Here is a 13,253-nt window from a genome sequence, read left to right as displayed (position 1 = left end):
TGGTTACTGAATAATGGTGACACTATTCACAGAATTAACTTTAAGATAATCATCTGTAATCTACAGAAACTGCAATGCAAGCAAAAATCATGAATTTTTCAACAATTCTTTGTTTGTCCCAACAAACATATTACCTTTGTTTTCTCCTGAAACCTGATTAGGCTTCTCCTCCTGTTCGCTTTTATCTTCATCAGGATTTGCCTGGGTATCCACTGAATCGAAATAAAGGAAATGTGTCTCCATCAACTCAAGCAATGTAAAAGTGAAAGAACAGTGATTCATAGCCAGAATTTTACCACACGTAAAAACGTGTATCCACAACCTAATTTGAATGTGTCGGTTCCAACGCAAAATACCAGATACTTTACAAATGTAGGAATTGTGGACTAATTCTAGTCTAGTTACACTAATTTGGCATGGTCCTGTCTATGAAATGCAGGACTGTATAAATGAGACGCGTGCCTCAATTCCTGTTGCAAATTGCAGGAATCTACTTTACCCCAGAGAGGTTGGCAGATGTAATGTATACAGTTTCTTCAGTAATTTCCCAGATATTAAGCAGGAAATGTTTGCAGAAATTTTGAAGAGATTAATGAAAAGTGAATCTCACTTTGTTTGCAACAGAAGCCTTGCAATTCTAAACAATATTCCGGCACTTTTTCCAGATTTTCCTTACTTTCATCCCTTAACTCATTTGTATGTCCATTTGGTTCAATTTCTTCTTCTGTTCCAATTCACAACTATCATCAATATAAGGATATTTTCATTGAGGAATTTAGGGAAATATTCCCAGTGAGTGATGGCAAGTGAATTATGCTGATAACATTCACAGGAGTTAAGAGATGACAAACACATGCAATTTACAGAAGCTGGAAGAAAACCGCTAATTTGTATCGATGACAACATTGACAGAGGCATGACATTTCTAACACTTTCTAAACAGCTGTTTGTCTGTTGTGATTTCATGCATTTCTGTTGTATTGCAGAGTATAGTCAGAGAATAAAGAGTGCTGCCCCAGTAGCAAGCGCTATGAATATATGATCAAGGCAGGATGAGGATTATTTACATGACTGCTTTTAATCAGTGGACTGGACCATATTCAAGGAATCATCTTTAGATAATCTGGAGCAATGTAGATTATTCAACTTTGCTACGGAATGGAGTTCTGAATTCTCCAGGCTTTAAGCAGGCAATATCTTCAGATAATTGCTTGGAATAAAGAATTTGCAGGCCACAGTAGAGGAACAAGAATTAATTGTCGCTTCAATTACATTAGGTATTATGCAATTGCAAGAAAAAGAAGCAGACAAAATACTGTAAATGCGTGCAATTTTTCTGCTTTCTTTTCATATAATCTGTGTCTTAACTTATCTCCAGCTTTGGCTGGTTTTATTACTGTGCTTTGTGCATTCGGATCTGAAATCTAAGAAAGGATATGTGAGGAACCTGGGATATAGTGAACATGGATTGTTATGATGAGACAGATTTTGCATGTTTACATCCATGGTGTGCAAAGCTCTCAAATAACATGTAAACTTAGTGCTGGTAGGAATGTTGAATATTTATACAATCTGATGGGTGTGCTGGTTACTGAATAATGGTGACAGTATTCACAGAATTAACTTCAAGATAATCGTCTGTAATCTACAGAAACTGCAATGCAAGCAAAAATCATGAATTTTTCAACAATTCTATGTGTGTTCCAACAAACATATTACCTTTATTTTCTCCTGAATCCTGATTAGGCGGCTCCTGCTGCTCTCCTTTATCGTCATCAGGTTTTGGCTGGGTTTCCTCTGAATCGAAATAAAGGAAATGTGTCTCCATCAACTCAAGCAACGTAAAAATGAAAGAACAGTGATTCATAGCCAGAATTTTACCACACGTAAAAACGTGTAGCCACAACCTAATTTGAATGTGTCGGTTCCAACGCATAATACCAGATACTTTACAAATGTAGGAATTGTGGACTAATTCTAGTCCAGTTACACTAATTTGGCATGGTCCTGTCTATGAAATGCAGGACTGTATAAATGAGATGCGTGCCTCAATTCCTGTTGCAAATTTCAGTAATCTACATTGCCCCAGAGAGGTTGGTAGATGGAATGTATACAGTTTCTTCAGTAATTTCCCAGATATTAAGCAGGAAATGATTGCAGTAGTTTTGAAGAGATTAATGAAAAGTGAATCTCACTTTGTTTGCAACAGAAGCCTTGCAATTCTAAACAATATTCCGGCACTTTTTCCAGATTTTCCTTACTTTCATTCCTTAACTCATTTGCATGTCCATTTGGTTCAATTTCTTCTTCTGTTCCAATTCAAAACTATCATCAATATAAGGATATTTTCTTTGAGGAATTTAGGGAAATATTCCCAGTGTGTGATGGCAAGTGAATTATGCTGATAACATTCACAGGAGTTAATAGATGACAATCACATGCAATTTACAGAAGCTGGAAGAAAACGGCTAATTTGTATCGATGACTACATTGAGAAAGGCATGACATTTCTAACACTTTCTAAACAGCTGTTTGTCTGTTGTGATTTCATGCATTTCTGTTGTATTGCAGAGTATAGTCAGAGAATAAAGAGTGCTGCCCCAGTAGCAAGCGCCATGATTATATGATGAAGGCAGGATGAGGATTATTTACATGACTGCTTCTAATCAGTGGACTGGATCGTATTCAAGGAATCATCTTCAGATAATCTGGTGCAATGTAGATTATTCAAATTTGCTATGGAATGGAGTTCTGAATTTCCAGGGATTTTACAGGCATTAGGCAGGCAATATCTTCAGAAAATTGCTTGGTATAAAGAATTTGCAGGCCACAGTAGAGGAACAAGAATTAATTGTCGCTTCAACTACTTTAGGTATTATGCAATTGCAAGAAAAAGAAAGAGACAAAATACTGTAAATGCGTGCAATTTTTCTGCTTTCTTTTCATATAATTTGTGCCTTAACTTATCTCCAGCTTTGGCTGGTTTTATTACTGTGCTTTGTGCATTCGGATCTGAAATCTAAGAAAGGATATGTGAGGAACCTGGGATATAGTGAACATGGATTGTTATGATGAGACAGATTTTGCATGTTTACATCCATGGTGTACAAAGCTCTCAAATAACATGTAAACTCAGTGCTGGTAGGAATGTTGAATATTTATACAATCTGATGGGTGTGCTGGTTACTGAATAATGGTGACAGTATTCACAGAATTAACTTCAAGATAATCGTCTGTAATCTACAGAAACTGCAGTGCAAGCAAAAATCATGACATTTTCAAAAATTCTCTGTGTCCCAACAAACATATTACCTTTATTTTCTCCTGAATCCTGATTAGGCGGCTCCTCCCGTTCTCTTTTATCTTCATCAGTAAAAGTGACAGAACAGTGGTTGATAGCCAGCATTTTACCACATATAAAAACGTGTAGCCACAACTGAATTTGAATGTGTCGGTTCCAAAGCAAAATATCAGATACTTTACAAATGTAGGAATTGTGGACTAATTCTAGTCCAGTAACACTAATTTGGCATGGTCATGTCTATGAAATGCAGGACTGTAGAAAAGAGACACGTGCCTCAATTCCTGTTGCAAATTTCAGCAATCTACTTTACCCCAGAGAGGTTGGCAGATGGAATTTATACAGTATCTTCAGTAATTTCCCAGACATTAAGCAGGCAATGTCTGCTGAAATTTTGAAGGGATTAATGAAAAGTGAATCTCACTTTGTTTGCAAAAGAAGTCTTGCAATTCTGAACAATATTCCGGCACATTTTTCCGGATTTTCCTTACTTTCATCCCTTAACTCATTTGCATGTCCATTTGGTTCAATTTCTTCTTCTGATCCAATTCAAAAATATCATCAATATAAGGATATTTTCATTGAGGAATTTAGGGAAATATTCCCAGTGTGTGATGGCAAGTGAATTATGCTGATAACATTCACAGGAGTTAAGAGATGACAAACACATGCAATTTACAGAAGCTGGAAGAAAACCGCTAATTTGTATCGATGACTGCATTGACAGAGGCCTGACATTTCTAACACTTTCTAAACAGCTGTTTGTCTGTTGTGATTTCATGCATTTCTGTTGTATTGCAGAGTATAGTCAGAGACTAAAGAGTGCTGCCCCAGTAGCAAGCGCCATGAATATATGATCAAGGCAGGATGAGGATTATTTACATGACTGCTTTTAATCAGTGGACTGGACCAGATTCAAGGAATCATCTTCAGATAATCTAGTGCAATGTAGATTATTCAATTTTGCTATGGAATGGAGTTCTGAATTCTCCAGGTGTTAAGCAGGCAATATCTTTAGAAAATTGCTTGGGTTAAAGAATTTGCAGGCCACAGTAGAGGAACAACAATTAATTGTCGCATCAATTACTTTAGGTATTATGCAATTGCAAGAAAAATAAGCAGACAAAATACTGTAAATGCGTGCAATTTTTCTGCTTTCTTTTCATATAATCTGTGTCTTAACTTATCTCCAGCTTTGGCTGGTTTTCTTACTGTGCTTTGTGCATTCGGATCTGAAATCTAAGAAAGGATATGTGAGGAACCTGTGAGAGAGTGAACATGGATTGCTATGATGAGACAGATTTTGCATGTTTACATCCATGGTGTGCAAAGCTCTCAAATAACATGTAAACTTAGTGCTGGTAGGAATGTTGAATACTTATACAATCTGATGGGTGTGCTGGTTACTGAATAATGGTGACACTATTCACAGAATTAACTTCAAGATAATCATCTGTAATCTACAGAAACTGCAATGCAAGCAAAAATCATGAATTTTTCAACAATTCTTTGTTTGTCCCAACAAACATATTACCTTTGTTTTCTCCTGAAACCTGATTAGGCTTCTCCTCCTGTTCGCTTTTATCTTCATCAGGATTTGCCTGGGTATCCACTGAATCGAAATAAAGGAAATGTGTCTCCATCAACTCAAGCAATGTAAAAGTGAAAGAACAGTGATTCATAGCCAGAATTTTACCACACGTAAAAACGTGTAGCCACAACCTAATTTGAATGTGTCGGTTCCAACGCAAAATACCAGATACTTTACAAATGTAGGAATTGTGGACTAATTCTAGTCTAGTTACACTAATTTGGCATGGTCCTGTCTATGAAATGCAGGACTGTATAAATGAGACGCGTGCCTCAATTCCTGTTGCAAATTGCAGGAATCTACTTTACCCCAGAGAGGTTGGCAGATGGAATGTATACAGTTTCTTCAGTAATTTCCCAGATATTAAGCAGGAAATGTTTGCAGAAATTTTGAAGAGATTAATGAAAAGTGAATCTCACTTTGTTTGCAACAGAAGCCTTGCAATTCTAAACAATATTCCGGCACTTTTTCCAGATTTTCCTTACTTTCATCCCTTAACTCATTTGTATGTCCATTTGGTTCAATTTCTTCTTCTGTTCCAATTCACAACTATCATCAATATAAGGATATTTTCATTGAGGAATTTAGGGAAATATTCCCAGTGAGTGATGGCAAGTGAATTATGCTGATAACATTCACAGGAGTTAAGAGATGACAAACACATGCAATTTACAGAAGCTGGAAGAAAACCGCTAATTTGTATCGATGACTGCATTGACAGAGGCCTGACATTTCTAACACTTTCTAAACAGCTGTTTGTCTGTTGTGATTTCATGCATTTCTGTTGTATTGCAGAGTATAGTCAGAGACTAAAGAGTGCTGCCCCAGTAGCAAGCGCCATGAATATATGATCAAGGCAGGATGAGGATTATTTACATGACTGCTTTTAATCAGTGGACTGGACCAGATTCAAGGAATCATCTTCAGATAATCTAGTGCAATGTAGATTATTCAATTTTGCTATGGAATGGAGTTCTGAATTCTCCAGGTGTTAAGCAGGCAATATCTTTAGAAAATTGCTTGGGTTAAAGAATTTGCAGGCCACAGTAGAGGAACAACAATTAATTGTCGCATCAATTACTTTAGGTATTATGCAATTGCAAGAAAAAGAAACAGACAAAATACTGTAAATGCGTGCAATTTTTCTGCTTTCTTTTCATATAATCTGTGTCTTAACTTATCTCCAGCTTTGGCTGGTTTTCTTACTGTGCTTTGTGCATTCGGATCTGAAATCTAAGAAAGGATATGTGAGGAACCTGTGAGAGAGTGAACATGGATTGCTATGATGAGACAGATTTTGCATGTTTACATCCATGGTGTGCAAAGCTCTCAAATAACATGTAAACTTAGTGCTGGTAGGAATGTTGAATACTTATACAATCTGATGGGTGTGCTGGTTACTGAATAATGGTGACACTATTCACAGAATTAACTTCAAGATAATCATCTGTAATCTACAGAAACTGCAATGCAAGCAAAAATCATGAATTTTTCAACAATTCTTTGTTTGTCCCAACAAACATATTACCTTTGTTTTCTCCTGAAACCTGATTAGGCTTCTCCTCCTGTTCGCTTTTATCTTCATCAGGATTTGCCTGGGTATCCACTGAATCGAAATAAAGGAAATGTGTCTCCATCAACTCAAGCAATGTAAAAGTGAAAGAACAGTGATTCATAGCCAGAATTTTACCACACGTAAAAACGTGTAGCCACAACCTAATTTGAATGTGTCGGTTCCAACGCAAAATACCAGATACTTTACAAATGTAGGAATTGTGGACTAATTCTAGTCTAGTTACACTAATTTGGCATGGTCCTGTCTATGAAATGCAGGACTGTATAAATGAGACGCGTGCCTCAATTCCTGTTGCAAATTGCAGGAATCTACTTTACCCCAGAGAGGTTGGCAGATGGAATGTATACAGTTTCTTCAGTAATTTCCCAGATATTAAGCAGGAAATGTTTGCAGAAATTTTGAAGAGATTAATGAAAAGTGAATCTCACTTTGTTTGCAACAGAAGCCTTGCAATTCTAAACAATATTCCGGCACTTTTTCCAGATTTTCCTTACTTTCATCCCTTAACTCATTTGTATGTCCATTTGGTTCAATTTCTTCTTCTGTTCCAATTCACAACTATCATCAATATAAGGATATTTTCTTTGAGGAATTTAGGGAAATATTCCCAGTGAGTGATGGCAAGTGAATTATGCTGTTAACATTCACAGGAGTTAAGAGATGACAATCACATGCAATTTACAGAAGCTGGAAGAAAACAGCTAATTTGTATCGATGACAACATTGACAGAGGCATGACATTTCTAACACTTTGTAAACAGCTGTTTGTCTGTTGTGATTTCATGCATTTCTGTTGTATTGCAGAGTATAGTCAGAGAATAAAGAGTGCTGCCCCAGTAGCAAGCGCTATGAATATATGATCAAGGCAGGATGAGGATTATTTACATGACTGCTTTTAATCAGTGGACTGGACCATATTCAAGGAATCATCTTTAGATAATCTGGAGCAATGTAGATTATTCAACTTTGCTACGGAATGGAGTTCTGAATTCTCCAGGCTTTAAGCAGGCAATATCTTCAGATAATTGCTTGGAATAAAGAATTTGCAGGCCACAGTAGAGGAACAAGAATTAATTGTCGCTTCAATTACATTAGGTATTATGCAATTGCAAGAAAAAGAAGCAGACAAAATACTGTAAATGCGTGCAATTTTTCTGCTTTCTTTTCATATAATCTGTGTCTTAACTTATCTCCAGCTTTGGCTGGTTTTATTACTGTGCTTTGTGCATTCGGATCTGAAATCTAAGAAAGGATATGTGAGGAACCTGGGATATAGTGAACATGGATTGTTATGATGAGACAGATTTTGCATGTTTACATCCATGGTGTGCAAAGCTCTCAAATAACATGTAAACTTAGTGCTGGTAGGAATGTTGAATATTTATACAATCTGATGGGTGTGCTGGTTACTGAATAATGGTGACAGTATTCACAGAATTAACTTCAAGATAATCGTCTGTAATCTACAGAAACTGCAATGCAAGCAAAAATCATGAATTTTTCAACAATTCTATGTGTGTTCCAACAAACATATTACCTTTATTTTCTCCTGAATCCTGATTAGGCGGCTCCTGCTGCTCTCCTTTATCGTCATCAGGTTTTGGCTGGGTTTCCTCTGAATCGAAATAAAGGAAATGTGTCTCCATCAACTCAAGCAACGTAAAAATGAAAGAACAGTGATTCATAGCCAGAATTTTACCACACGTAAAAACGTGTAGCCACAACCTAATTTGAATGTGTCGGTTCCAACGCATAATACCAGATACTTTACAAATGTAGGAATTGTGGACTAATTCTAGTCCAGTTACACTAATTTGGCATGGTCCTGTCTATGAAATGCAGGACTGTATAAATGAGATGCGTGCCTCAATTCCTGTTGCCAATTTCAGCAATCTACTTTACCCCAGAGAGGTTGGTAGATGGAATGTATACAGTTTCTTCAGTAATTTCCCAGATATTAAGCAGGAAATGATTGCAGTAGTTTTGAAGAGATTAATGAAAAGTGAATCTCACTTTGTTTGCAACAGAAGCCTTGCAATTCTAAACAATATTCCGGCACTTTTTCCAGATTTTCCTTACTTTCATTCCTTAACTCATTTGCATGTCCATTTGGTTCAATTTCTTCTTCTGTTCCAATTCAAAACTATCATCAATATAAGGATATTTTCTTTGAGGAATTTAGGGAAATATTCCCAGTGTGTGATGGCAAATGAATTATGCTGATAACATTCACAGGAGTTAATAGATGACAATCACATGCAATTTACAGAAGCTGGAAGAAAACGGCTAATTTGTATCGATGACTACATTGAGAAAGGCATGACATTTCTAACACTTTCTAAACAGCTGTTTGTCTGTTGTGATTTCATGCATTTCTGTTGTATTGCAGAGTATAGTCAGAGAATAAAGAGTGCTGCCCCAGTAGCAAGCGCCATGATTATATGATGAAGGCAGGATGAGGATTATTTACATGACTGCTTCTAATCAGTGGACTGGATCGTATTCAAGGAATCATCTTCAGATAATCTGGTGCAATGTAGATTATTCAAATTTGCTATGGAATGGAGTTCTGAATTTCCAGGGATTTTACAGGCATTAGGCAGGCAATATCTTCAGAAAATTGCTTGGTATAAAGAATTTGCAGGCCACAGTAGAGGAACAAGAATTAATTGTCGCTTCAACTACTTTAGGTATTATGCAATTGCAAGAAAAAGAAAGAGACAAAATACTGTAAATGCGTGCAATTTTTCTGCTTTCTTTTCATATAATTTGTGCCTTAACTTATCTCCAGCTTTGGCTGGTTTTATTACTGTGCTTTGTGCATTCAGATCTGAAATCTAAGAAAGGATATGTGAGGAACCTGGGATATAGTGAACATGGATTGTTATGATGAGACAGATTTTGCATGTTTACATCCATGGTGTACAAAGCTCTCAAATAACATGTAAACTCAGTGCTGGTAGGAATGTTGAATATTTATACAATCTGATGGGTGTGCTGGTTACTGAATAATGGTGACAGTATTCACAGAATTAACTTCAAGATAATCGTCTGTAATCTACAGAAACTGCAATGCAAGCAAAAATCATGAATTTTTCAACAATTCTCTGTGTGTTCCAACAAACATATTACCTTTATTTTCTTCTGAATCCTGATCAGGCAGCTCCTGCTGCTCTCCTTTATCTTCATCAGGCTTTGGCTGGGTTTCCTCTGAATCGAAATAAAGGAAATGTGTCTCCATCAACTCAAGCAATGTAAAAGTGAAAGAACAGTGATTCATAGCCAGAATTTTACCACACGTAAAAACGTGTAGCCACAACCTAATTTGAATGTGTCGGTTCCAACGCAAAATACCAGATACTTTACAAATGTAGGAATTGTGGACTAATTCTAGTCCAGTTACACTAATTTGGCATGGTCCTGTCTATGAAATGGAGGACTGTATAAATGAGACGCGTGCCTCAATTCCTGTTGCAAATTTCAGTAATCTACTTTGCCCCAGAGAGGTTGGCAGATGGAATGTATACAGTATCTTCAGTAATTTCCCAGTTATTAAGCAGGAAATGTTTGCAGTAGTTTTGAAGAGATTAATGAAAAGTGAATCTCACTTTGTTTGCAACAGAAGCCTTGCAATTCTAAACAATATTCCGGCACTTTTTCCAGATTTTCCTTACTTTCATTCCTTAACTCATTTGCACGTCCATTTGGTTCAATTTCTTCTTCTGTTCCAATTCAAAACTATCATCAATATAAGGATATTTTCTTTGAGGAATTTAGGGAAATATTCCCAGTGTGTGATGGCAAGTGAATTATGCTGATAACATTCACAGGAGTTAATAGATGACAATCACATGCAATTTACAGAAGCTGGAAGAAAACGGCTAATTTGTATCGATGACTACATTGAGAAAGGCATGACATTTCTAACACTTTCTAAACAGCTGTTTGTCTGTTGTGATTTCATGCATTTCTGTTGTATTGCAGAGTATAGTCAGAGAATAAAGAGTGCTGCCCCAGTAGCAAGCGCCATGATTATATGATGAAGGCAGGATGAGGATTATTTACATGACTGCTTTTAATCAGTGGACTGGATCGTATTCAAGGAATCATCTTCAGATAATCTGGTGCAATGTAGATTATTCAACTTTGCTATGGAATGGAGTTCTGAATTTCCAGGGATTTTACAGGCATTAGGCAGGCAATATCTTCAGAAAATTGCTTGGTATAAAGAATTTGCAGGCCACAGTAGAGGAACAAGAATTAATTGTCGCTTCAACTACTTTAGGTATTATGCAATTGCAAGAAAAAAAACAGACAAAATACTGTAAATGCGTGTATTTTTTCTGCTTTCTTTTCATATAATTTGTGCCTTAACTTATCTCCAGCTTTGGCTGGTTTTCTTACTGTGCTTTGTGCATTCGGATCTGAAATCTAAGAAAGGATATGTGAGGAACCTGGGATATAGTGAACATGGATTGTTATGATGAGACAGATTTTGCATGTTTACATCCATGGTGTACAAAGCTCTCAAATAACATGTAAACTCAGTGCTGGTAGGAATGTTGAATATTTATACAATCTGATGGGTGTGCTGGTTACTGAATAATGGTGACAGTATTCACAGAATTAACTTCAAGATAATCGTCTGTAATCTACAGAAACTGCAATGCAAGCAAAAATCATGAATTTTTCAACAATTCTATGTGTGTTCCAACAAACATATTACCTTTATTTTCTCCTGAATCCTGATTAGGCAGCTCCTGCTGCTCTCCTTTATCTTCATCAGGCTTTGGCTGGGTTTCCTCTGAATCGAAATAAAGGAAATGTGTCTCCATCAACTCAAGCAATGTAAAAGTGAAAGAACAGTGATTCATAGCCAGAATTTTACCACACGTAAAAACGTGTAGCCACAACTGAATTTGAATGTGTTGGTTCCAAAGAAGAATACCAGATGCTTTAAAAATGTTGGAATTGTGGACTATTTCTAGTCCAGTTACATTAATTTGGCATGGTCCTGTCTATGAAATGCAGGTCTGTAGAAAAGAGACATGTGCCTCAATTCCTGTTGCAAATTTCAGCAATCTACTTTGCCCCAGAGAGGTTGGCAGATGGAATGTATATAGTATCTTCAGTAATTTCCCAGACATTAAGCAGGCAATGTCTGCAGAAATTTTGAAGTGATTAATGAAAAGTGAATCTCACTTTGTTTGCAACAGAAGCCTTGCAACTCTAAAGAATATTCCAGCACTTTTTTTCCGGATTTTCCTTACTTTCATCTCTTAACTCATTTGCATTTCCATTTGGTTCTATTTCTTCTTCCGTTCCATTCAAAACTGTCATCAAAATAAGGATATTTTCTTTGAGGAATTTCGGGAAATATTCCCTTGTGTGTGATGGTATGTAAATTATGCTGACTACATTCACAGGAATTAAGAGATGAAAATCACATGCAATTTACAGAAGCTGGAAGAAAACCACTAATTTGTATCGATGCCAACATTGACAGAGGCATGACATTTCCAACACTTTCCAAACAGCTGTTTGTATGTTGTGAATTCATGCATTTCTGTTGTATTGCAGAATATAGTAGGGGTCGCCAACCCGTCGATTGCGATCGACTGGTCAATCTTTGAGACTTTCCCAGTAGATCCCGAAGAAAAATCAAAAATAAATACACAAATACTGTTGTAATGTGAGCATTATCAACGTAAGTAATACTAATTAGGATAATGGTAATATAGCAATATTTTCGCTAAAAAGCTGTTTGTAAAAAGAGATTGTTTCCAGGTTGCAGGGGTTTAGTTCTGTTCTTTCTGCCCAGTGCACATGTATGTAGTTCTCCCGCATGCACCACATTTTCAGCGTAGCCTGTGCTGCATCAAAGTGACCAGTTAGATTAGGTAACAGTATAGACTGTCGCAAACATCAATATACGGCAGTGTCCCCAACCTTCGGGCTGCGAAGCATGCAGGGGTACAGCGGTAGTTGGGATGCACCCAGCAAATCTTTAAGAAAAAAAGCCGAAATAAACAAGCGTAATAATTAGATGCCGCCCAGCACGTAAATGTCGGCCCAGATCAGAGGCGATGCAATTGGCAATTGCTTGTGATAACCTGATAGCATAGCGGAGGCTCCACGAAAGAAGGCGAAAACATACAAGTTCCAACCAGAATGGGAAGAGGAATTTCTATTTACCTTGGTGAGAGACAAGTGTGTATGTATGTTGTGCCACCAAACACAAGCACTGGCTAAAAGCGAGAACCTGGTGCGGCACCACAACACCAACCACCAGAAATTTAAAGACACCCACCCCACAAAGAGCGCAATTCGTGCCTGGAAAGTTGAGGAGCTGAAATCGGGGTTGAAGGCCCAGCAATCGTTTCCCACAAAACATGCTGCCAAAATAAGGCTGCTATTGAAGCATCATTTTGTATAAGTCACCTTTTGGCTAAACACAAGAAGCCTTTTACAGACGGCGATTTATTCAAGGAAGCAATGGACAGAAGCTGTCTTTAATGACTTTAAAAACAAAAACGGCATCATAACCACAATACATAATATACCGCTTGGCCCTGCAACAGTGACAAGGAGGGTAGGGTCACCGTCAGAGGACATGAATATTTTTCACTACAGTTCGATGAATCCCTGGATGTCATGCAAACAGCTCAGCTTGTCGTATTTGTCAGAATGGCTTTCCAGGATTTTACAACAAAGGAGGACTTCCTCACTCTTTTGCAATTAAAGGAAAGAACGAGAGGTGAGGATATTTACAATGAGTTTAAAAA

The 13,253-nt window shown here is 37.1% G+C and overlaps 1 protein-coding gene across 4 annotated transcripts in view; it reads right to left on the bottom strand.

Moving 5' to 3' along the window:
• Positions 1-13,253, bottom strand: part of LOC134353700 (dextranase-like) — a 75,084-nt gene that overhangs the window by 20,498 nt on the left and 41,333 nt on the right. For 2 of the 4 annotated variants that reach the window (XM_063061973.1, XM_063061974.1), the window contains 7 exons: positions 11,195-11,272; positions 9,601-9,678; positions 8,006-8,083; positions 6,421-6,498; positions 4,836-4,913; positions 1,720-1,797; positions 135-212 (listed from right to left, as the gene is read on the bottom strand). In XM_063061973.1, the coding sequence (XP_062918043.1) occupies positions 135-212; positions 1,720-1,797; positions 4,836-4,913; positions 6,421-6,498; positions 8,006-8,083; positions 9,601-9,678; positions 11,195-11,272 (546 nt within the window). The remainder of the gene's footprint in view (positions 1-134; positions 213-1,719; positions 1,798-4,835; positions 4,914-6,420; positions 6,499-8,005; positions 8,084-9,600; positions 9,679-11,194; positions 11,273-13,253) is intronic. The other 2 variants (XM_063061976.1, XM_063061975.1) reach the window with 1 other exon arrangement.

Source organism: Mobula hypostoma, chromosome 11 (assembly GCF_963921235.1).
Source record: "Mobula hypostoma chromosome 11, sMobHyp1.1, whole genome shotgun sequence".
Taxonomy (NCBI): Eukaryota; Metazoa; Chordata; class Chondrichthyes; order Myliobatiformes; family Myliobatidae; genus Mobula; species Mobula hypostoma.
This window is presented reverse-complemented; position numbering and strand designations above follow the sequence as displayed.